A 25,648-nucleotide genomic window follows, 5' to 3' on the forward strand; every position below is an offset into this window, starting at 1 on the left:
CAACTTAATGTGGCAAACTTAGTATTTCTTATATAATTAGAATTCTGTCTCCCTATGATTATGCCTTGTGCTCTGGATAAAGAAAAAATAATACATTTCCATATACTGATGCATTGCATGTGCTTATACAGATAGCTGTCAAATTGAGTACTTCCTACATTAAAGAACCTAGATTACAAATACAGGTTTATTTAGATAAATTCCTAAGAGAGAAGGAGAGTACTTAGTTTTATTTGTTGAATTTTTGTTGTATCTTTTGAAGTCAAAAGGCTGCTGAGTGATAAATAAATAAATTACTGAGCCTTTTCACGTATCATCAGTAGGATTTGAATTCCTGATACAAAGGGAATTATTCTTGCATTCGCTTGGACTTTGAACTCCATTGAGAATGTATGTCACACAGGCTGTGTTTTCCTGTAACAGATTTTCTTGCTATGAATTTTGTATTTGAAGTGCATTGTGCAATATGAACACAAAAGAGACTATGTTGAGGTGTTCATATCTTGTCTTTTCATTTTTATGTGACATTGACTTTCGTTTCTCCATTTTTTCCTTGCTGTCTGAAAAATGGATTAGATAATTTAGAACTGTTGTTTTGCAATGTATTTTATCAATCCCTACCTAATTTAAATCCATGTCTTGAACCACAAATTAAAAAGCAAATTTCCCAGTCTATTTCTTGTGGTTGTACAAGTCAACTTGCTAGGAATGCAAGAACTTAAGACTGTATTCACTCAGATATTGACCAGCTCAGTTTTGTTTCAGTGACTAGATATTTCTGGTAAACAGCTCAGTAGAATTCACTGTAAGTTTTGTCTTAACATATTTCAAGCATTGTTAGAAGTGCAGAATTCAATATAATAGAAAAAAATTGGAAGATTTCCCAAACTGAAACTGCTGCTGACGTCTTGTAAGCACCAACATTTTGATCACTGAAATAAATTCTTTCTAGTTCTGTGTGGAATGTACAAGTAAATAAAAGGATTTGAAGAACATATCTTTTTTTCTAACAGACAGTAAAATGAATTTGTATCTTTCAAAAGCTTGACAGATGACACAAGTCTGCTGAGAAAGACATAGTAATTTGGTATGAATAACAAGATAGAATTTGTATTTTGGGGATTCTGTTCACTACTCTGTGTACTTTTAACTATTGAGTTGAAACTGAAGAGTAACAGCAAGAGAAGTACTGTCAAAGATGGTGTAATTGTGAAATAGGAATGACATAGGAAACTTTAAGTTTAATCAAGGATTCGTTTAATGAGTGACAGATGGAATAAACTTGCAAAGAAGTGATCAGTCATAGGTGTGTGTATATATAGGTGTATATAAATATATTGATATAAAAATATGTATGAATCTTGTATTTTGGCATGATGTTTGGTGTTATCTTCTGGTTTCTTACTATATTTTCAAGAGTAAAACAAACTTTGAAGAAATATTGCATAGCAACTGAGAGAGCCCAGGCAGTTCTGTCCTACAGAAGTATATAAACTATGTCAACATAACAATAAATCCATTAAAGACATTTTTCATAACATAGCAATCAAAAAAACCTCCATGTTTAAAGTCTAATGATTACTTCAGTGTGAGGCACAGATTTGAAAATGAATCTGTAGAGTAATCCTGGGAGGTTCTGAGCACTTTTGCAGTCTTTGATTTCTGTTTCTTTTCTCACATGAAAAGGGATTAGGGATGCCCAGTACCATGCAAAATAAGTCCAAGCAATAGTTATTACTTCTGAATAGAAATTACTGTGGTTATGCTATAATTTAAGCATTCAAAATGAATTAATTCTTAGTGTGGAATCTGTATAAATGGAAGATACTACATTAATTTAATTTTGGAACCAGTAGTACATTGAAAAGTCTGCTAACATTTAATAGGCTGTCATTCAAAATACTTTAACTAAATGGTCAGGGAAATATTGGTTAATAAGTTCACCACTGAATTGAATTAGCTAATGGAGGATTATCTAACTATGGAATTAATATTAACATCAACTAAAATATATATGCAGGGTAATGCTAATAGCATAAGTTACAAAAGTATTACTTCTATTATTTCGCCAAGTAATTTACTTAAAAGCACTTTTCTGGCTTAGTGAATCACATGATTTCATTTTTTTCCTTTTAAATCTGCCATTTAAACTGGAAGGCCAAGAAGCTTTATATTGCCGAAAGCATTTGCCACTTTGCCAGATAGATAAAGTTTCTTTATTTAGTTTGGTTTCGAAGATTTTGGTGGGTAAATCTTTATGACAAGTGACTCTATAATGAAAGCTTTGTTGCCATTTTCTGATAGCTTCATTGTCTTTCATTTCTTAATAAAATAGTATATTCAGAAGATCAGTAGTAGACATCTATTTTCACAATTTAGAATAAAATGTAACTTCTTAGAGAAAGCTAACAGTGTTTGTGGCCTCCCCATTGAATCTAATAAAATTGCAGGAACTATAGGAATGGACATCTGAATTTTTTCACTGGGATACATTTACATTATGTCTTAAGCCTGTGATAGCAGACTCTCATAACAGAATGTGAAAATTTAAAATAGTTGTCACTGTTTAAAGATGTCTGCTGGAATAGTATAAGGAATTGTGGTGCATTCATTTGAGGGTCATAAATACAAAATTTGGAGTGGACTACTGAAATAGACAAAATGTTATGTAGGTAGCATAGTTTTTTTTAGTAACCATGAAGAAATTTCTTGATCTTTACTAAGGATTTAACTTTAAAGGTAAGGCTTGAAGTCTCCAAGTTGTGTTTATCATGCTTTTTCAGTGGAACTGCATCACGATTAATTTTTAAAAAACATCAAGTTTGGTTATTTAAAAAAAAAATTACTACTGACGCTAGCTCTTGATTGATGAGCAAGTGATTTTTAGATTGTGTTTAGTCTAATGATATGTTTTATTGATTCTATTTTGAAAGTAGCCTAAACTGAAACCCTGTGTTTTACTTTTGGTGATATCTTACCCCAGTTTATCTGGATTGTGGAAGTACAGTAGTCCCATGTGTCTTACATGTAACAAAATAATGATTGAGAATATTATAATTTATTGTAGTTTATATTTTGGAGGCTTCTTAAAATGTGATCAAGTAGTTAAAAATGAAAAGACTACTTGAGTGCTTAATATTTTATCCTGGACCTTGACTATTGCCCTCAAACCTGTAACAATAAACCTCAAGGTGGATTAGTCCAGTTATTGTTGAGTTCACTTGTGGAAAAAAAATCAAAGACCCTGGAGGGAAAGGAGATGGAGGATATCCAATTCTGCATGGAATTATTTATAGGCATATAGTTGTTAGCTGCTGTTTAAAAGGAAAAACCCTCTAGGGAATTAATTTATTAAAATTTTATTCTTCATTATACACAAATTCATACAATTACAAAAAGTATAAGATCAGGAATGTAGTGTAGTAATTAAAGCCTCTTACTGAGAGCAGTCATTTTGGATAAATGGCAAATCAAATTTTACCAAATGCCATTCCAGTATAAATTACTGAAACACTGTAACCTGAAATAATACATTTGAAGTACTTGAAAGCAGATTTGTATTTCTCTTTATATTGTTAATCTTGTAGTGCAGTAATTCCAAATGATTTGATTTGTGTCTAGCAGATATTTACTATATTATAAAGTTAACTCTTAGAGATAAAAGTGTTTTTTTTGGCTCAACTGGTAAAAAAACTGAAATTAAATTGCAAAATGGCTTTGTTATAGGAACATGATAGATAGTCTTTTCATTTTACATACATAAACAAAAGAAATCAATCATGCTTTTATAGACAGAACACATTTACCTTTTTGCTTATTTCAGAGGAATAAATGTTTCCATTTCTCTGCTAGAAGAAAAATGGAAGGACTGCAACTAAGTCGGAATTTTCTCAATATTTTTACATTGCAGTTTCACTTCCATGTTTTTTTTTTCTCTGTGGGCTTCTTGCTGTATTCTCTCTATTTCCCTTCTCCTTCTCTGCAGTACAATGGAGTGGCTTTTCATAACAGAGAAATGAAGCAGAGTAGATCAAAAACAGGAAAAAAATGGTTTAATCCTTTCCCTATAGAGCCCAGAGGCCAAAGTGACAATAAGAGTTTAAAAGCTAGCATTTATTTCCTTTGCTTTAGTTGATGGTCATAATAATTTATATACTGAGTGTGATGCCATATGGTGTGGAATATCTGTTTTGTAAGGAGATCAGCTGTAGTGATTGTGTCCCCTCCCAGGTCCTTGTGCACCCCCAGCCTGCTGTGCTGGTGGGATGGGGTCACAGGTAGAAAATACATGGACTGTGTAAATACTGCTTAACAATAACAAAAACATCCCTCTGTTATTAACACTGTTTTTTGTCAGAAATCCAAAACTCAGCCCCATACCAGCTACTGTGAAAAAGAATGACTCTATCTTAGCCAAAATCAGCATAATTACACATAATCTTTTGAACATTTTTTTTCCTCCCATATCTTTTCAACTATATTTCCCTTTTTTTGGGGGGGAGGGTGTCTTGATAACAGTATTGATCCTTAACAGGCTGAATTGACACAAATGCATTGAGTTCTGTACTTTTGCTTTGAAAGCAATGAAAGTCCCTAGTTAACTCGAATGTTTTTTTGAGGTTGGGTCTTAAATTAAAGCTGATGTGTCGTGAATCTCTGCCCCTGGGGTTCCTGCTGCTCCTTGTTCTGCTCTGCTGTCTGGCACCCTGTTATGTGACTGACCAGGGCAGTCCCCCTGTCACAGCAGCAAGTTACTGCTTCAAATGACATGAGCTTTCCCAGAGGTTTTTATTTGTCAGTCCAGATGCCTTAAACTGAATGTTGGGTTAGTCTATTTCATTCCTTGTGGGTATAATGAACTAAAAGAACCCGCCTAAATTAGTCTAATAAAGCTTTTGATCCACTATAAATAAAATTTTTGGCTCCTTGGGGATCTGAGGGCATTTCAAAATGTGGGTTATTTTCGCAATCATGAGGAAGACATTTGTGATGGAAGGTAATGGCATGTTGCTTAAAACTAGTCCTGTGTTTTAAACCTATTTTGAACCTAACAGGTCAGTGCAACTTTAAAACGTAACAAAGATTCTAAATCACTCTGCTCTTTACTTGTGCCAGACTTGCTTTTGAAGTACAGTCTTCCAGCAAGCAATTAGTTCTTTTGCTTTTAGGTAGGACTGGTGAAGTCATATCTGCAAAACTGTTCTGTTAATGAAAAAGCTTTTACAGAGCTTTGTTTCCTCTGCAGTCTGTCAGGAGGAAAAAAAGTGTAAAACCTTCTCAGGTAATGGGACTGGTAGACTCTCTAAATACGAGAATCAAAGCTCTTGGGAAAAGTTGCATTTCATTATGCATGTATTTCTTGAAATTGAACCATGAGCATGGAATTATGCTCTTTAAGTCTCATTACTAGTTTGCTTTGGTTAAGTATTTGGGATGTCTTCGTGGTTAGATAACACTATTAGAGCAGGTTGTAATGGGCAATCACAGCCTTCCTTGTGTGGAGCTCTTCAAGCATAAAATACAAATTGTAGTATTTCTGGGGCAATTCTGCAAATAAACTTACAGCCCAGTGTGAAATCAAGCCTGAAGCCTCAATTAGTCTCTCACTTGCCATAGAATATTCTAGGCTTTTGGCATAAACAGTTAAAACAATTATTACAGTTAAAGCAAGGATTTAAGATTTATGACTTGGACTAACCTTTTGGTGACAGCGTCCTTTACCCTATTTCATAGATTGGTGTCACTGTTTTATTTCAAGGTACCTTGAGGCCTTGTTGTTATTCGTTCCTCTCCCCTCTGTGGCATTTCTTTCCTCTTTACCATTCTGTGAGTGGAATTCACTTGCCTTTGCTTAGGAAACCAGTACTACTTTAAACATGCCTGGAGTATGGTGTCAGGCTTCTAGCTGCCCCTTCAGAGGGTATGTCTCTCCTATACCCTCTGTCAAATCTGCTGGCCCTGTACAAATCTCAGCTCCTTAAGACAGTCAGAGTGGCAGGAGACATCTATGTTTACACAAGTAAAGCCCTTCCCTTCCCTTCCCTTCCCTTCCCTTCCCTTCCCTTCCCTTCCCTTCCCTTCCCTTCCCTTCCCTTCCCTTCCCTTCCCTTCCCTTCCCTTCCCTTCCCTTCCCTTCCCTTCCCTTCCCTTCCCTTCCCTTCCCTTCCCTTCCCTTCCCTTCCCTTCCCTTCCCTCTTGAAAATTCAGAGCAACTCTTTTGCATTTTTGCTTGCTGAGCCAGTGAGTTCAAAATACATTTGCTACGGTATTGCATGATCCACAACAATAATATTTTATAGTTATAAGCCACCTTTGCTTTTCTCATACAGTGTAATGCCATCTAAGGAGGTGTGGCATAACATCACAATCCTCTGGAATAACTAAGTCCTTACTTACCTGATGGGGTAAAACTGAATGTAAGCTTTTGCTTGCACTAATGTATGACTCAACAGACCACTTACAAAAACTAAGCCAAGAGTTGGAATGTAGTCTCCTTGTGGCTTAACCCTGGGCTCCATCATGTGTAACTGTTGTTTGGGAAGACAAACACCGTAATGCTGAATGTGCTCCCATTTCTTTTTTGTCTCCCCAGCTTTATATGCTGAGCATGAAGCCATATGGTGTGGCATATTCCTTTGACCAGTTGTGGCCACGTGTTCAGGCTGTGTCCCCTCCCAATTTCTTGTGTACCCCCAGCCTCCTTGCTAGTGTGGGTTGGTGTTAGAAGCAGAACAGTTTTTGACACTGTTTTTATCACGAATCCAAAACATATCACCATGCAAGCTACGGCATGGTGAAGAATGTGACTGTATTCAACCCAAAACCATATAAATACATATATTATATATGTATATGTACACGCCTCCTGTGCTGTACTGACCCGGTGACCCTGGCCATCATTGAACCTGCGGTGTGTCAGTCTTTTTAGAGAAAAAGTGGAACACCTTAGTTACCTTGTTAGGATAGTCTGAAAAGCTTGATTTGCTTGGGGAGAAAAAGCTTAGTAAAAAATAATTGCAAAATGCATCTTCATTGATGTAATGAAGATGAATCTTCATTACATCAGTGTTACTCTTCCCCATGTGAGTAACAATTCAATCTTCAGACCAGTCCCAGAACTCTTTTAATCAGCAGTCTGCTACAATGCTGCCATGAATTTGCATGTCTGCCTTTTCTAGTACCCTACTTGTATTCCATCAGAAATGACATTTATTGAGATATCATTGGTGCTATGTTGATGTTACTGATGTGATTTTGTATGTGCAGAGAAAACATACAGCAGTCTTTTACTCAGAGCCATCAAGCCTACTGGAAGATTGCAAACTAGGCTATTTTATTTATCTCCTGACATAGGTGGTATGGTATTGCTGTGTGTTGTGATTTTAAGAAATAGGTTTTGTTGTGTGTTGAATTTCTGGAGCTGCATGGTAGGCTTCTGATAACAGAAAAGCAAACTCTAAGAGCAATGGGAATTAGAGATGTAACTCAGATCTCATTAAGTTTAATCTTCTTTACATGTTATGTTTTAGAAAATCTTCATGAGACCCATGGTGAAAGAGAAGGAAGGCCTGTTGCTTTTGATGAGACAAGGGTGATTACCAATGCCCACTGAAGCACTTTAGATTTGAGATTAGTCTTAAAAATGATTTTTAGCAGTAGGCAAACAGTAGGGAGCTCTGCAGTATTTTGTGTTACTTTGAAAATATGCAGAACATTATAACCAGAATATACAGCAGCTTTTGAATTGTTTCTGTGCATTGTATAAATTTGATTAAATCTTGCTGCTCAGAGCATTTTATAGTCCTTGTTGTTAACCAAAGAAAATAAGATGCAGTTTTAATAAAAGGAGACTCTGCTGTTGAGAAATAAACCATGCATGTATTTTTAAAAACAGAGGCTCCTCTTGCTGCTCTGTAGGTCAGTGTTTATCCACTCACAGCAAATCTTCTGTTTTGTGAAGGAAAGGGAGATGTTGGAAGGTGTGTGAGCTCTGCGTATGTACCTGGTCTCAGTGCAGAAGAAATTGTCCATGCAGGTAGTGGATGTTGAGATGTCTCTGTATGTTTGACTGTCATAGTGTAGAGCAGTTGGGCTGAACTGAGAAGTGGCTTGGTATTTTGGTGAACTTCCCAGAATAATGCATCTTTTCTATTCATCTTATTCTCCTGTTCCTGAGCCTCATGATTGGCAGTCAAAGCTCGGCCTCCCCTTTTTGTTTTGTTTTGTCTTAAAATTGTCCCTATTTTGTGATAAAAGTGAAGGGAACCGTGAGTCTGCAGTGGTATACACTGTTGGCAAATACTTTTTTCCTATTTCTTTTTTTTTAACCCCTGTCTTAGGTAAATATGTAATAATTTCTCTCAATACTTCTAACAATATTTTAACTTGTGGTGGTGTATATCTTGTTTAACAGGACACCAAAACAGTGCCTAGAAATGGCTCTGGCCTGAAGTTCCACTGTCATCTACCTCTTGCTAACTAAACTGTCTTACTGCAGGGGGAGAAGTAAGACTGTGGCTGCTAGAAATGTGGTTAGACAGTATAATACCACCAAAGTAAGCCCTGACTCAACTGAAGAGCTGTACAAGTCAAGAAGAGCTGTATACACTGGTATGGTGTATCAGTCCAAGCCAATCTCTTTTTCAGTAATAGCTCCCAACTCATTCCTGAATGCAATAGTCATTACAAGTGATTTGTTTATTTTCCTGTTTTGTTCTTTTTGATTTGTAAACCAAAACATCCAATTTATTCTCCACCATATTTCTACAAAATTACATGGCTTGAATGCTCAGTTACTTGATTGCTTGAAAGCTTTCATCTGTAGAGTTTAGCTGTTTAATTTGTATGCTCTTGGTTGTTATTTTGTCTGAATTTGTAGTTCAGCTTTGCACTGTTTTTATTTTACTCACATTGTTTTTATTTTACTCTCTATATGTATTTTACTTTGGGTGCATCAAGGATTTCTGTCAAAATGTGTATTATAGTATATTTTATATTGTTTAAAGAATTCTATTTTCTGTTGGTCCCTCCCTGCCTGTGCATGCTCTTCCCAGACATCAACCAGACCAAGTAAAATTCCATTTGTCCTTTTTTGTGCGTGTGTGTGACATTTTGAGATAAGGTGTGGATTTAGATTGTAGAAAACACGAAGAAGAGTTTTGGCTTTTGTGAGATTTTGTTTTGAATGCTTCCTTTTTTGTTGTTTTGTTTGCTTTCTGCTTGCACACTCCTGTGCCAGCAGAGCAATTACAATATTCCCTTCCTGCTTTTTATTCTTGACACTGGAGGGCAAAGGAATAAGCATGACAAGGACAATACATCTGCAACATTCAAATAAGCATCATTTGTTCCTACAGAAATTTTAGAAGTCCTGCAGATTTCTGTCAATGTGAAGAAATCTGGGACTAATTACCTGGAGCTGTTGGCAATGTATAGTTTTGGAATGGCTTTATTTGCCATCTCTACTCTGGGGTTTCTATAGAAGATTTAATAGTAAGGGGGAAAATTCCCCAAAACTCTGGTATGTTAATGGGAGTACTCTTCTGATTCATGAGATGAGTGAATAGGATAGATTAAAAAATAAGAGTTAAAATCCCACCATGTTGTATGACTTTGTTTTTGTTCCAATATAAATGATACAGCTTTTAGTGATTCCTGATAGGGAGTCTATGCCTTCCAGCATAGGGATTTCATAAAAATAGATTGATTTTGGCAGCACAGAGTTACATATTACGGACAAATACATTGTTATTCTGGCAAAAGATGAATGGTATTAGTAAAATGTAACAACCTAAGAAAAAGTGGAGTCAGATTCTTGGGCAGAATAGGTAAATGCGTACATTTAATGAAGGGATAAGGGGGAAAAATAAACAACTGTTTAAATAGAGAGGGAAAATTGCTCTTAAAAGATAAAAAAAGTGTAAGCTTGTTTCTTAAAAAACCCTGGGATACCCTAAAACCATCTCCCCTCAAAAAAAACCCTCCTTGTTTGCTTTTGTTTTAGAAAATCTAATGAGGCCCCTTAAGAACTATGGAATCGCATGGTGAGCATTTGTTTTTATTTAAATCAAGCTTCTTTTCAGATGTACTTGATATTGTGCTGTAAAGCTCAAGTTTTTGCTTTGTTGTTTCAGCATGTCTATGGGTTTCTTGGTAGAAGAGACTGCCCCGGTTGTGTGGAGAGGGCTCATGGTAATGTCAGCTGTTGAAAAATTGTTGAGACAGGTAAGGCTTAGTTATGCATTTCTGCTTTACAGTAATCAGTTATTTTAAAAGCATTTAACTGATACATGAGTGTCCACGACGTTATTTCATATATTAGTAGTGAGCGTTTTTGTGTTTTGGTCTTCTTACATTCAGGTAAGGGGGAAAGTTGATACTTTTGTGTTTACCTGTCCCTGTCAAACAGAGTTGTTGTTCTATGCCTTTGAGTGACTTACCCCAATCTGCCTTCATTCTCATTCCTTTCTATGTTTCTTTATGCAGTTGTTAAAAAAAAAAAGGCATTTTGAAGTTGCCTAAGGATTTGAATGTATAGGTATTGATGCATATCTACAGCTGTATTCCCTTATGTGCTTGTTAATTCACCAGCACTAAGAATTCTTGGATGGCATTTGACGTGACAGGTACAGGAAAATCATTAGCTACAGTCTCTGTGTAATGCAGATAGATTGTTAGTTAATAAATTTTCTAGCATGTAGAAGTGGGGTGACTTCTTTATTCTGTGGCAGATTTTTTTTCTTTTATTGTAAAGAGATCTGTGAAGTGCTAATGAGACAAACAGCTGAAAAAATGCATTAAGGTTGCACGTTTAGGCTTAGAAGTGACCCAGATTGTTCACAGCTGACATCCATTCTAGGGATCTACTGTATACAGCCTGGAGATCACAAGGTTTCTATATGTCTTCTTTAAATGCTTCCAGTTATTGTGCTCCTTTAACAATTGAAAACAGTAATTTTTTTCAGCCTTTTTCTATTTTTACTGAATTCTCCTTTAACACGGATTAAAGAATAGTGGCACTTACTGCTCTGGTCACAAAAAGCACGCATCTGCCAAAATTTCAGGAAGAACATCTTTGTCTAGAATTGACCTTTAAAAGTAAGGGGTATCCATGCCAATAGCTGTGGAGACCATTTTCACTTTTTTTGTGCTGTGTTGTGCTGGCTAGCTCAGGAAACTAGAATGTAAAACCTTGAAGGTAGAAGCAAAGTTAGCACGTGCTGTATTAGCATGCTGTGCCCTGGGAGACTGGAGGCTGGCAGGCACTGCAGTGCTGTTCCTCAGTCAGGAGTGTCCCAGATGGGAAGCGTGTGCCAGCATCCTTGTGCAGGGTGTGGGTGATGCTGTGTAATGAGCTCGCTGCTCCCTAGCAACCAGTGCAGTTACATGCTGGCCAACCATGCTGTGGGAACGAGACAAGTCCATTAATGCTCAGAGCATCACTGATTTCCCTGGCAGTGAAATCTAAGCTGTGAAAGAGGAAGGCTTTATGGCTGAATTTCTCCTGCCCACATGCATTTTGCTTCTGCATGATGACCAGGATAGTCTTAAATCTGACCTGTAAAAAGTTTGCATCTCTTCCTTCAAAGAGAAGCTCAGAGATGACAGGGAAAATTAGCAGGTCTGTCTGATGTCCAAGTGGCTTTAAGAAAGGAAGGAATGCATTTTTCAGACTGAGATGTACTATTTTGTTTTTAAAAACTGTAATCTCCCTTCTGCAGTTACCAGCCAGTCTCAGGAACGGGTTAATGTAGGACCAGTAGTTTAATAACCTTGGACACTTAAACAAGAGAGAACCACAACATGTGATGATTCTTTAAAGATACTATCATTCTCTTTCGTATTAGAAATAGTTTTGTGGTCTGTTGGGGACTTTTCTTGTTTTCTCTTTATCTGTTCTTGTTGGTCTTAGCTGTTACCTCTTGTTTAACAGGATAAAGTTGCTTCCAAGTGTAAAATGCTTCTGCTTGTATTTAACTTCCTAAAAACATATTCTTAAAAAATAGCTTATCTCATTAGCTGTAAAAAACCAATTTAAATTACTCCCTAATCTAGATTTGTAGTATAATGTAAGTGTAAGAAGTCCCTGTGCATTCAGACAAGCTGATAAAATACTAAGTTCTTGAAATAGTTAATTCAGCCTGATAGAAAACAGATTTCCCAGACTTTTGCCCTAAAAGCACTGGTGATATTTCATATTTGCATTTGCTGTTAGATGGTGGAGAGGTTTTTTATTTGTTTGACAGCATCAAGACTATGCATTCACTCTGTGAAAAAGTTTGGATGCGTTTTCTTTTTCTTCCATGGGAACAAATCTGTTTTCCAGAGTTTATCATGCTTCAGATACTGCAGTAAAGCATTTGAATTGCTTAGTTTCCAAATTCTGTAATGGGGCCTTGTTGACTCCTAAACTTACGTGCCTGTAATGAGTGTTTAAATGCTTCTCTTACACTTGTAACTTTTAAAAATTTATGGAATTCTTACTTTGTTAAATATATTTGTTAAATCTATACATAATGCTTTTTGTATAACTTGCTGCATGTGATCTCACTCTTTGTAATACAGGTTTGTTGAGTAGTGTCAAGACTGGTACATAACAGGCAGTAATAGTGAAGTACTGAGTGCTTGGTGTTTCTCTGGTAGTGCATATCTCATGAGCAAGGATGGTTTTCTGCAACACATCATGTTGTTCTCCTTTAGCAGAATTTGAAGGAAATGTATCTTATAATACCAAACAAAGTAAACAGTTCAGGATACTACATTACTTACATTACCTATATATTGATGTGTGTGTATTGAATTAGTATATAAATGAAAATATATAGCATCTTGATTCTATAACAAAAGAATTGGTCAATAGAAAAGGAGAGTGTTGATTTTAAGCTATTGAAAGAACGAGGAATACAGAAAGAAATTATTTTTCACCTGTAGTGACAGTGAATTGTAAATAGTAATGGAACACATGATCTTCATAAACATATTCATAAATCCTCCTGTTAAATGTATCTCTAGTTTATATGTCTTGAAATTGCCCAAAATTTTGTTGTGTCTGAGAAGTGACTTCTTTGTTAACATAGTAAGATGTACTGTAGGCCTATTTACTCTTCAGGATGGTGTATCACTTATCTGGGTTTTAACTCTTACTTCCCTGTCACAGTTATCTTTACGTAAAAAATCTTTCATGTCTGTTAACACTTCTTTCGAATCTTGCTTGCCTGAGATGAAGAGATAGACGAGAGTGTTTCTTTTTTTTTTTTAATTTAAATTAAGTTATAAAAGATCACTCTTTTCTCTAAAGGTATAATTAAAGTCCAGGTAAGGAAGCTTTAATAGCTTTTCAGTGTCATCCATGACACAGGGCTTTTTCTGTGCAGTTCTCACTTCACTTGAGAAGCTGCCATCTCTTTTGTCTGGTCCCATTTGCTTTGTTCCTTTACTCTGTGTATCTTTAATCAGTGTGATGGTATTTGGTTCAGATTAAACACCCTACCTCAAAAAGCATCATCTCGCTGTATTTGTTTGGAAGGGACTTATGATTAACCTTTAGGCTAAGCACAGTAAAGATATTTTTTTTTGAGAGCTGCCTAAAGCCTGTACTTGAACAATAATGGGTCTGAAAAGCTGTTGAAATAAGTATCAAATAGGTAGGTAAGAACCTTAGACATACAAAGATGATTTTAAAATAAGACAAGGCAAGCAAAACTTGCTCTCTGATTTGAACTGCTTTTTGAACAGAGATTTCAAATACCATTACCACTGTCCCATACACTCCGTGTGGCAAGTTTTCTAGCACCCTTCTCTTTTCTGTCTTAGGACATCTCGACAGTTGAGCAGCTAAAGAGAAATTAGAAGGGTGCAAATACATATTTGCTCTATGTCTTGGAATATGTTGTGGCAATTATTCTGACAAAAGGCTCTAAGAAAGGAAGTGGCACTCTGCTGACTGCCAATTTACTATCTGCTATAGTCCTAGAAGCAGTACAAATGGAGGGGATTTCCTGTTTAGGGAGTAATCAGTAAAACTTTTAATATTAAAGACAGCAAGTGTTGGTTTCTCTGATCTTGGACTCACTATCTTATTCTATGTGTGTTACCTAGTTGAACTATCAGCAGAGAAGGAAAAAAATTCAATATTCTGCACACAAGTCTGCTTCTCTTTTAAAACCATCAAATAAAAATCGGACTACAGATAAAATGCAAGTACATGTTTTATTATGTAATATTCTCCTTGTATCTTTGTCCTATCAATAGATAAAGTTATATCAGTACTAGAAGCAAGCGTTGCCTGCACAGCATAGGCTGTAGATACCAGTAATTCTGTTTTGTGTAAACAGTCCCCTTGGAGCTAACCTAGAAATCTGCTCTTTTTTGAAGACATGGATCTCAGGATGATGAACACCCTTAATAGAATTTCTTACCCTCACATGACATTTTAACCTACGTTTTTGCAGGTTAGTCAGATCTTAAGAGGCAGGACTCTTGTATTTCTTCCTTATCACAGTTTTCAAGAGTATCCAGAATATTTTTTGCATCTTTGGTATATTGTGGCTGTAAAGCAGAGCCTCAGTGCTGCTAAATATTTGTGAATCCTAAAGGTTACTTTGATGTACTTGATAAGGATGAAGCCACGTTCCCAGAAAGATGATGAAGTTTTTCCTACAATGGCTTCATTCTAATGAGTCACTAAAATGTTCTTATTGTCATTGAATTCCTCCAACTCTTTCTTTCTGCTTATTTTAGCACCACTTTAGCCTCTGTTTTAGTCAAGGTATGTATTGAAAGAAAATTAAAATAAAAGAAAGTTTCACTGGGAAGGATATAATTAGAAAGAATACAGGGAAGTTAGCAGAAAGCAAATTAAAGGAAACTATTAATGCAGAGCCATTGCATATCAGCAAAAGGAAATGGAGCCTTGCACTTTGATGCTTGGACAGGATTTATGCCCTATAAATTCGTGTTGAAAACCATAAATTAAGCAGAAGAAGGATCAGTGTTATTTTATTGACTAATCCAGAGCTGAATAGGGCTGTAGTCTAAAGGTTCAGCCTTACCTTTTAAAAAATTTTAACTCGGTTTACGAGATTATTTAATTTGTACATAATTTTGAAAATTTGTCTAGCAATGAGGACCTGTGTGTGCTACTTTCTTTCAAAACCAGCATCTGCCAGAGGTAGTGATGGTAGTAATTATAAAGTGGAGTGTGTGAATGTAGGTTTATGTAGTTGGACCTTTTTTGTACCATAAGCCTCTCTTTGATGCTCTTATCATACATAGTAGTTGTAGAGTACATCGTGTTGTCACTGTGAAGAAAATTAGCCAAAATCAGCACATATACATTATAGGGAATAGGGGAGATAAAGACAGGTGGATAAATAGTCTTTAAAATATTCATCAGACTATGGGTTGTGAAGTCTGGGTTATTTCAAGAGCCTATATGAGAAAGCTGCCATAGAAGCAACTATTGTGTGAATAGAACAGGAAAAACTCATGTTTAAAGACTTGGGATTAAGGTAACTTGGAAACAGAAGTAATATTTAATTTTTGGAAAGCAAATTACTATGGAGGCTATATTGTTTTGGGTTTCTGATCAGTCTGAAGTGACTCATCTCTTTAGAGGAGATTATATAGATATTCAATACTATTTTTGTTTGAGTTACATTACTAAATTCCTGCATGCAGTCGTTACTGTTTGACAATTGTGTATGTGGTTACTGGTATCCTCCTTTCCACCATTTACATTAGAGAGGTTGCAGGTATAGACTGGGGCCAAAATTTCTTAAAGTGTAGTTTATTTAGCTATATGTTAATGCTGCATTTGAGAAGACAAAAATAGATAAGGTATTTATATAAATGTATTTATACCTGGTAAAATAGCTACCATGCTGCCATTGGCTTTTTTACTGTGCACATTCTAGATAGCAGAATGTTCTCTATATGATGTCTGTAGATGTGTCTGTACATACATCTTGGCATGTATTGCATAACACTCTTGTGTTATAGCTGATAAATTCTTCAATCTGTAAATTTTCAGCTTTGGAATGCCTTATGTGTCTGTGTATATAAATGCATTTCTTATAAACAGAACAATGGAAAAATGAGAGGAAAGCTTTCCACAATTGGAGGAACAATGTGATTTTATTTGAAGCAATAAACAGCAAGAACATAGTCGCTGAAGTAGTTAAGTACTACATGCTGAGCCATCTGCCAGATTGGTTAGTATGGTTTCCTAAGAGTTGTCCTTTGGCTTCTGTTTGTGACCATGTATTGTCTTTTGCCTTACATTTTTGGGACCATGGAAATTCTGTTCTTTGTTTATGCAGTGTTCAGCACTGTAGTGAGTTGCTGTTTTTTTGTGAAAGATGCAGAGACATACAAAGACTAGTTTTTACAACTTCCAAATAAATATAAACATTTTTCTTTGATACTTTTTAATATTTATAAAATAAATTTATAAAACCTTTTCTCTTTAGAGCACAATACATTTTGTGTTCCTGGTTCTCAGTGTCTGTGCGTATGAATGACATATATCTGTTAAGAATGCCTGAGATCAGTGTGGATGTATCACTGGCATTCACCATGACTGGTATACTTCATAACCTAAATCTCTTTTGCAGATACATATGCAATTGCTTAGCTTTTCATTGTTTATGCTGCCTTGCCTGTATATTCTCCAGCAAAGAGCCTTCAAGGTGATACTGGGGGATGAAGTATGAAATGTGCAAAGAGACTCTGAGGAACTGTGTTTATTTTAACTGTTTTCAGACAGTTAAAGGGAGATACGAACTGCTGTTTTAAACTACCTAATGGATAAGTAGAGAGGAGATGAAAATAGATTCTTTGTGGATGTGCACCTTAATAGCTCAAGAGGTAGTGAATGTACATTGCAATATATAGTAAGAAATGTGAGGAGGTGTTGGTGGTTTGTTTTTTTACAGTTGGAGCAATTGCGTGTCAGAACAGGTTGTCAGGAGAGATTCTTGAAACTTTTTTTTGGAAGATACTAAGAACTCAGCTGGGCAAGAATCTGCTCTAAGTTGTTCCTGTTTTGTGCAGACAGAGGTCCCTGAGGTCCTTCAAACCTAAGTTGTTCTGTGATTCTGGGATTAGTTCTGAAATTGGCATTCCACTGCCTATTTGACTGTTGGTCTGTAACTCCATTAAAGCTTAGAGAGAAGAAAATGGTTCTGCCTATCACAGAAGTCATTGATTAGAGCACTCAGTCAAAACCTAAACTGAATGTAGGTGTCTGTCTAATATAACTGCCTTAATCACTGAGTGAGGGAGTCATACGAGTAAGTGTTGCAGTCAAATGAGCATGTTTCAACATAATGAGTGAGACCATCCTTTCCTCAGCAGCATTTGTCTCTTTAGACTGTAGAGGTGCTGAGGTGAAGACATAAAAGTCAAACCCAAATAGGCCCTGACTCTTGAATGCACATCCTTAATATGAACTATGAAAAAAATAGAATATGTTTTTTGTTTTCCTATCATACCTCTTCTTTTTATGGAAGTACCTTAGTCTAGGAGAGCTTTAAAGCAGGCATTGATGTGCTCTCAGGCGCTAAGAACTGAGTAGGGATGGCATAAAGACGTTTTGCTGAAGACTTCTGGCAATTCTTTTGCATTAGCTTTAGTAGTTTACTGTCTAGGATGCAGGCCTCTATGAAACTCGGATCTTGCAGTTCTCTGTAGTGCATGGAGAAGCATATGTTGATTTTGTTTCTTTGTTTGTTTAATCCTCCTATTAGTGTCAGCCCTGGATAATTTAAAGTCTAATTAAACAAAGAAAAATTCAAAGGTGGTAGCAAAAGTCATCTTAAAAAAGCAAGTAGAATAAATCTTTTATATCAGATTTTTTTAGACTAAAGGCAAGCAGGAATGAGTGCAGGAGTGGACCTTGGAGACATGAACTGAAGGCTACCATGTTTTTAAGTGTTTTCTAAACAGGAATACTGGTGGTATTTATTTATATGGAAAATTTCAAAACGTGGACTACAGGAGAAACCTGATGCCACTCTTCTTTTTTTTTTCTTTTTCCCCACTAATAAAGGGGTCTGTTTTTTCTTTCTAGCTGCTGTAGGTTAGATGCGAAAAGGGATGTTGGTGTTGGTATTGCTGTACTGAATATTAGAGTGTAGTGCCTCAGCAGTTGGAGCCCTGCCTGCAGGAATGGAAATTTAAACCAAAGCTTAGCCTGGAGCTACTGCATACCTGGGATGGTGAGAATACATCGCTTGTCATTCCCAGTGGTACTATTTGAGAGATTATTTTCTCCTCCTGGATTTATCTCCACACTCTTTGGCAGTGTTCTTAAGATAATAGGTGCAAACCTTGGATTTTAAGGATAGCAAAAACTTGTCATCCTTCAGATCCATTTCTGAAACAAATTGGCAGAAAGTACCCTTTTTGCTGTGTTTCATCACTTACATGGTAAATGTCAAAGGTAAAATCATTATTAGTGCAGGCAAAAAACTGTCTTATCAGTACAAAATTAGTGAAACGGTGGATGAGAGGGAGTAGTGAAATGGTAATTAACTGAGAATGGCACATATTGGGTCAGGAGGAAGACAATAGCAATTTGATGGCTCTGATTTTTTTTTGTAGCTATGTTTTCAGTGAATTGAAAGGATGCCCAGAATAGTAATAGTGAATCAATGCTGAAAATTATCCTTATTGTAAATGTAAAGAGCAAGTGAAGAAGGAGCACTGCTGTGATGCCAGATGATTTTTTTTTTTGTGCGTGTGTATTTTATTTTTAACACTTTTTGGTTTAGGAAGGGAACTCTATCAAGAGATGAACATTGAAGGCATTTAACTTGCGTTAATGGCACTAAATTTTCAAAATAGGAAAAGAGTGAGATGGTGCAATGGGACCTTTTAGCAAAAAGGGTAAGAAACATAAATAACTCTGTTTTTCAAACTTTTGTAATCTTTTCATGTTCTAGTACAAGTGTAAGAGTCTATGCACACTTGTTTGTGTATCAACAGAAGATATGTATTGGACATATATATGCTAAGTGCAGATTAATACTGTTTTCCTCTTTCTATGTTTTGTGTTTTGGCAAATATTCATCCATCTTAGGATACTTGCTAATTTCAAAACTGACATGTGTTTCACAATATTCATGTCTTTCTTTATCCAGTTTATTTCCAAGTATTTGAGGCAGATAGTCAGTAGCAGATATTTACAGTTTATATTTCATAGAACTAAACAAAGCTGCTATATGTGTATGTTTATATTATAAACAACAAAGATGTAGTTTTTTGCATATTTGCAGTGCATAATTCTAAAATAAGTGTCTTAAATTCTTACTTAGTGTCACTACAGTAGAAAATTTGCTAGTTTTTCCACAATTACAAAAATATTTCTTCTGTTTCTTTCTTCAGTTTTGAGATGCCTCAGCCTGAGGTGGACATAGAGATGGTTGGTTCAGGCTAAAGTCTGCTACCTTACAGTTTTGGCAAAAAGTTAATTCAAGCAATAGGAGCAGTTGCATCTTGAGGGAGTTGGAAATATTTTCTATTTTTATTTTTGTGATCAAGAGTATGAGAATGAAAAGATCTGGACATTTCATCCCTAAACAAAAGATCGTTGGTATTATGTATTTGTTCTATTTAGAAAGGTCCTCTGCTATTGGAAGTGTTTTGAAAAGAGGAACAGCACTCAGTAGTAAATAGTGGCTGAACTGCCTGTGCTAAAACTGCAGTAGGATATGTCACTAAGATTGTATCTACAGCTGGAAGATGGTAAACAATAACTCCAAATGCTTGTGAGATTTTTCTTAAGTCTTTAATAAATTTTCCTTTAAATCAAGGAAGGTCAAGTTTCATTCTCTTGTTTTATTACTGGAATTAAGGAAACTGTTTTAAGGGCAAGGTAAGATGACCCATTCATACCTTACAAAAAAATTTTAGAGATTCTTATACTAATTTTTTGTTACTTTTTTTTTTTTTGCTGAGATTAAAGGACAATTAAACTAATTTCTTCTCCTTCAGAATGGACTTAAATCAATGGAAGTCTCTGCAGTAATTTCTAAGCCATGGCTCAGCTGTGATGTTGATGTTTAGAAAAGCCTGCTACAGGAATTTGTATTATCATCTAATTTGCTCATATGTTAATAATCACCTTGAAAGGTCCTGTCTGTCCAGAGAGAACTGCCTTAACCAGTCCCAATCAGTATGTACATATTTAAAGGAAATGATGGTACTTCCTGGAGATCAGAAGCTGAACCTTGATGCAGAGATGATGTACTGTAGCCAGAAGTGTGGGAGATGACAGAAAGCTCTTTCCACTCCTCTGTCCCCCAGTTAGAGTATTTCTATTGTCACCCTTTGACTTGCATGTTCCTGTGTGTTTTGGGGTGGGTGTGACTGAACGAATATGGGCTTGATTCTTTTTGTTTTCTGTAGCTGAAGCTACAGAACCTGTTCTCTTGCCTTTCTTCCCTTAATGAAGCAGGATCTATAAAGCTCCCTGTTGCTTTATTGGATTGCATTAGCAGTTGATATGAAAAGGGATTATAGTTGCTGAAAGGAATTGACAGTCATAGAAAGAAGTGCTAAGAAAGCCAGAAAAACCAAAAAAAATTAGCCAATGTCTTACTGTTGAACTGGAAGCATTTGCAGTAAATGTATTTTAACTGTCTTTGAGGATTAAAATAAAAGGCAAAAAAAGCCTAACAGCATAGTGAGAATGTATTTACAGCAAACATTTCTTGGCCTGGTTCCTCAGCTGTCATGGTTATGACTGTGCAGTTACTGCTGCTGTGGGAACAGGCTGGGAGAGTTTTCTTTGCTCTGCTTCCAGAGTAGTCTCATCTCTCACACGCATTACACAGGTATGCATGTGTCTGCTCTACTTTGCATAAAACAAAACAAATACAAAGCACGCAACTGTTTTGCTGGATTTGTTGACTAGACAGGCAGAGAGCTCATAGTGTCTCAAAATGGCTGTGCTGGGGTTAGATTTTTTTTTTCTTTTTTCCCTCAAGGTTTTAAAGGAGCGTGTTTTGAGGTTTAAGGCTTCTTTGCAGCAAAGTTCAGAACTTTGTGCCTAAATGGCATCCAGCATAGTTCTTGGAAAGAGGCAGTGATTTAAACATGATGTGTAGTGTTTGCTAAACAGGAATAGTGGTGGTAGAGGAGTGAGAGAAAGAGAATGCATTGCTTGTTTCCTATCCTAAATAAAACTTCTATTATTTATGTAAACTTCTTCAAAAAAATAGGAGATACCTAATGCTGCTCTTCTATTTGCTCTGTTCTTCTCTGCTAATAGGAGGGTTTTTTCTTGGTCCTAGCTGCTGTAGGTTAGATGTGAAAAGGGACATATGGGCATGGCTGTGCTGTGCCTAAGAGGCTGGTGCCCTGCCTGCAGGAATGAAAAGTTAAACCAAAGCTTAGCCTGGAGTCACTGCATACCTGAAGTGGTGAGAATTCATCACTTATCATTCTCAGTGGTACTGAGGGGTTACTTTGCCCTCCTGGAGGTACCTTCAGACTCTTTGGCAGTGCCTTAGCAGAATAGGTGCTGTATCTTGGAGTGCTGAAGTTTAAAGCTTGGTGTGGAATAAGTGGAAATTAATGGTATAACTCAGTGGGAGTAAGTTTGCCAAGTGGAATTAAGCAGTGCTGAAGATGTTGAACGAGAGGGTTATAAGGAAAATCCTGTAGGCTCACTTTCTGTCTCTGTCCTGGATTTCAGGACCTAAATGTAACCTTATTGGACAAGTATGTGGAGTGAAGATTTAAAGCCAAAACTGAGCATTTCTGTTATGTGCTGTGATCCTTCTTTCAGCTGAACTTCACAGGCTTATTCTCTGTTCATAATAACAGCCTTGGAAGCCTGGAGGTGAGAGGTGGTTACATTAGCAGTTCAGCATTTAAGGCTGTATTACCTGCTATCCTGGAGAGTGCCCTGCAGTCACATGCAGCAGTCATAAACCTCTGTGCTACAGCTAGAGATGCAAGATTCCTGAGGCCAGGACTAGATGTATGAAGGGGGAGCGTGACCAGATCTGTGCAGGAAATTCAGTTAACCTGAGGCTTTGGCTTTCTAGGTGAATGGCTTAGCTACTGGCCTTATATAGGATCATGGTGGCTTCTGTGGCTTTTACATTTTTGCTTTCACAGTTTTATCCAGCTAAATACCACCTGCCTAGGACATGAAAACTGACATCTTCCCATTCATAGGTGGGATCTCTTATATGTCTAATTATGATATAAAACACTTGCTATTATAACAGCAGAACCACAAGCTTTGTGATTTTGTTTTTAGTTTGATTTTTCTGTTTTTTAATGGCCACATGTGCTCAGCTTTGTGTTGGGTTCAGTGTTGCCAGTGGCAGGTGCACTTAGAGAGTGCCTGCTAGATTGGGCTTGTAAGACTTGCTCCTTTCCCACAAATGTGTGTATAATTAATGGATCTCAAATGGATCTCAAATGGGTTTCAGGTTGAAATTTTATGCTCAATGGAGATTTTTTTATTTCTCTTCCTGAGCAGTCAAGATGTTTGGGAAAACGTGTCGGCAGACCTCACCAAAGCTGCTTTTTGAGCATGTTCTTTTTCCCATTTTTCAGCCTTTCTTTTTCATCTTTTTCATCAAAATGAAAGTGGAACCTCCCTGTCTTGGAATATAGATTTAACTTTGACACATTTTTTAGCATTACACATTAATTTTACTTTTTAAATAACTATGAATGTAACTGTATAAACACATTTTAAATAATTAATATTGAATTAATATACGTTAAACTGCACAGAGTTGTTTCTTTTCTTTTTAATAATCCAGCTGGCATTCTGTCTGTTGGAAGCTGACAGATTGATCCTTCACTCAGACCATCCTCCCATATCTCTTTTGCTCACAGAAAATAACTGCAGATATCCAAGAATAGCAGCACGTTTTGTACCAGTATTCTTTGTAGAAAGTGATTATTTCTCACATCCCAAGTGATTGACACAAACGTAAAGTAATTGTGCTTAAGGTACCAGAGATTAGTGTCATGGGGCTTTTTTCCCCCCTCCCCCTCCCTAACAAAGAAAAAATTGCTTTTTTGTCCTATTTATGAAGCTGTAGAAGATGTTACACTTCCTACTGTGTTTTGCTCCATCAATAGTATTTTTAAAAAAGAAAGATTATGTTATCCTAGCAGAATGCTGCCTTTGGAATCCAGCTCTTGCTATGCAACTAAACTGGACAGCCATTTAAAATTATTTTTCTGGTAGAATTTTTATTCTGTGTGAATTTTTATTCTTATTTATTAAATAAGAACTGGAGCTAAAAAAAAAGCTAGGAAGTGAATAAAAATATGAAGACTCTCCATTGCTTGGCACTAATCTCTGGATGTCCCTGAGACTCGTGGTATTAGCACCTTCAGCAAATTAGTTATGTTTGGAATAAAAGTAACACTTTTATTGTTGCAGTTTCATAACTGAGGATACTGGTGAATGCAAAGGTGTGGTTCTGTGGGCCAGGCAATTATTTTGGCAATCTGTATTTTGACACTTTAACACATTATCTGTTGTCTAATTCGTAGTAAATGCTTTTACTGCTCCAGGAATATGGTGTTCAGCACATCTTTAAATTGTGGCTATGATATGTGTGTGACTGCAAAATCTGTATAGTTTAAAAATGTATTTGTTTTTTTTTTTACATCTTGTCTGTGTCTTTAATGTCTGTGTCTTTAACACATCATTTCTGTGTTCTGCTATTTGTAAGGAAATGTATATGCAATTTTTCTTTCAGCTTTCTGGCCTAAAGGCAGTTTTTTTGACAGAGAACATATACCAACTTCACAGTCACAGTCCCATGGTTATGAATCTGCTCTGTTCACTCTCATACATACTCTTGCTTACTTCCTTTTCTCACACTTTCATCTTCTTCAATCTTCCTGTAGAGTTGAAAGGTTCTATATTTTGTGCAGCCTTGTTGTTGCTTCTTGTTGGAAGTATTGATTTTTTGTGCTTTGATATAATTCAAGCAGACTCTCCAACACTGGCTTCATTTGCAAGGGGTGACTTTTTTGAATTCAGTAACTGTGAAAGATATACTTGTGAATTTAAGTACAGAAATTTTGGAGGACAAATTTTCATTCATATTTGTGAAAAACAGTTTGTTTTTTAAAAAAACAGCATTTTATTATTTAAAATTTATGTTTCAACTCAAGGCTAGTTACTTTAAAACCTTGTAACTTCTTGCCAGGGAGAAAATTAAGTTCTATATTGAGATTTACTGTCTTTTGGACTCTGTTCAGTGGTCTACATCTAATTGATTCTATTTTAGTTTTTATGTTGCACTATTTATGGTAATACCGGAGGCTTTTCTCCAGCATTTTAAGTTGCTTGAATGACACCTATCATGTTACTTTCTCCAGTAATCCTTTTTCAGAAGACCTTAGACTGGCCTCTGTAGAAGTTCCCTTTTCTGTACAAAAAAAGCATTGTGCATTGTCAGCATTCTCTGACATTTTTAATTTAATGATTTTTAGTTTTAAGTGCTGGTTTAAAATCATTGTTTCTTCAGAGATGGTTGTGAAATGGTACCTATAAGTAGTCTGTTGGTACCCCAGTAAGGAATTTATGCATTTTTATTCTCATGCCAGAGAATGAACTGAAACTTAAGGAATTTAAGTAATATACTAAGCAATTTAGGAACATTGCTTTCCATTGCATAGTTTAAGTATTCAATACAGAAGTATAGGTTGAAATATATATGGAGTGGACTTATTAAGTTTCTCCCTTTTGATATTTGTTCCAACATCTGTAATATTTCTTTCTATTGTTGTTTTAGGGAAAATCTGATTCAGAGAGCTTATATAAATTTTATGAGCTTAAGTTGGGTCCTGATAATACTGCCTTAAAAATGTGTTGTTGGGCTTTGGGTTTGATAGCTAAACAATGATTTTGCCATTGTGTATTAGTAAGGAAGACTCAAAGAAAATTTGTGGTTTAGGTTATGTTTTTAACATAGCTGTATCAACCTGGTGATTAGTTTAATTAGAAGATGTGATGCTAGCCCAGTTTCTTATTTGTTTACCTTTACTTAACTTCTGTGCTTAGTTTTATTGCAGAAAGATAGAGGAATAGACACTTGCTTATTCCATATTTCTTTTCCTGTTGTCATTATTCAGCAGCTGAACTACAGGCAGCTTGGTATTGTAGAACCTGGTAAAAAAACCCCCATGGTATATTTCTAAAGAAAAGTTTTTGCAAATTATGTATTGCAGCCTGTGATCCAAGGGTAGAAGGAGCAGCAGACCAGTGATCAGTCTCAAGACTGCATAATGGAAGTTTACTTTCCAAAATGTCACCTTTTGGAGAATAGACTCTGGGAAGTGGGAATCATAGCCCACAAAAGCTCTTTGTAGTGACAGCTTGAACTTAGAGGAAGAGCCTTTTATATGTGGTAGTGCTGATACAGCCTTCATCAGAATTATTCCTTGCCAGTCGCCCGCAGAGATCATCTCCAGGCTCTTGTGGACATTCCACACTGCCCCACAGCTGCATTCCACCTTCGGTTCGAGCTGCTATGATACAGACTAGGCTTCCTGAAGAAGCTTGGTGTTGAGTGGTTCCTGTCTCCTGGAACACCACACAGAGAACATCTCTTTATTGTTGCTTTCTGGCAGGTGGTTAGTTTTGAACGTGACAGAA

At 36.3% G+C, this 25,648-nt stretch overlaps 1 protein-coding gene across 8 annotated transcripts in view; it reads left to right on the forward strand.

The window, feature by feature from the left end:
* NUBPL (NUBP iron-sulfur cluster assembly factor, mitochondrial) overlaps positions 1-25,648 on the forward strand; it is a 78,790-nt gene that overhangs the window by 18,703 nt on the left and 34,439 nt on the right. For 4 of the 8 annotated variants that reach the window (XM_088167261.1, XM_088167262.1, XM_088167265.1 and 1 more), the window contains 3 exons: positions 7,961-8,035; positions 10,004-10,043; positions 10,134-10,224. The exons of 1 other annotated variant lie outside the window; for it this stretch is intronic. In XM_088167261.1, coding sequence (XP_088023387.1) covers positions 7,961-8,035; positions 10,004-10,043; positions 10,134-10,224 — 206 coding nt within the window. The remainder of the gene's footprint in view (positions 1-7,960; positions 8,036-10,003; positions 10,044-10,133; positions 10,225-25,648) is intronic. 3 more of the 8 variants (XM_088167268.1, XM_088167266.1, XM_088167267.1) reach the window with 2 other exon arrangements.

This window comes from Sturnus vulgaris, chromosome 6 (assembly GCF_052056855.1).
Source record: "Sturnus vulgaris isolate bStuVul1 chromosome 6, bStuVul1.hap1, whole genome shotgun sequence".
NCBI classification, from domain to species: Eukaryota; Metazoa; Chordata; class Aves; order Passeriformes; family Sturnidae; genus Sturnus; species Sturnus vulgaris.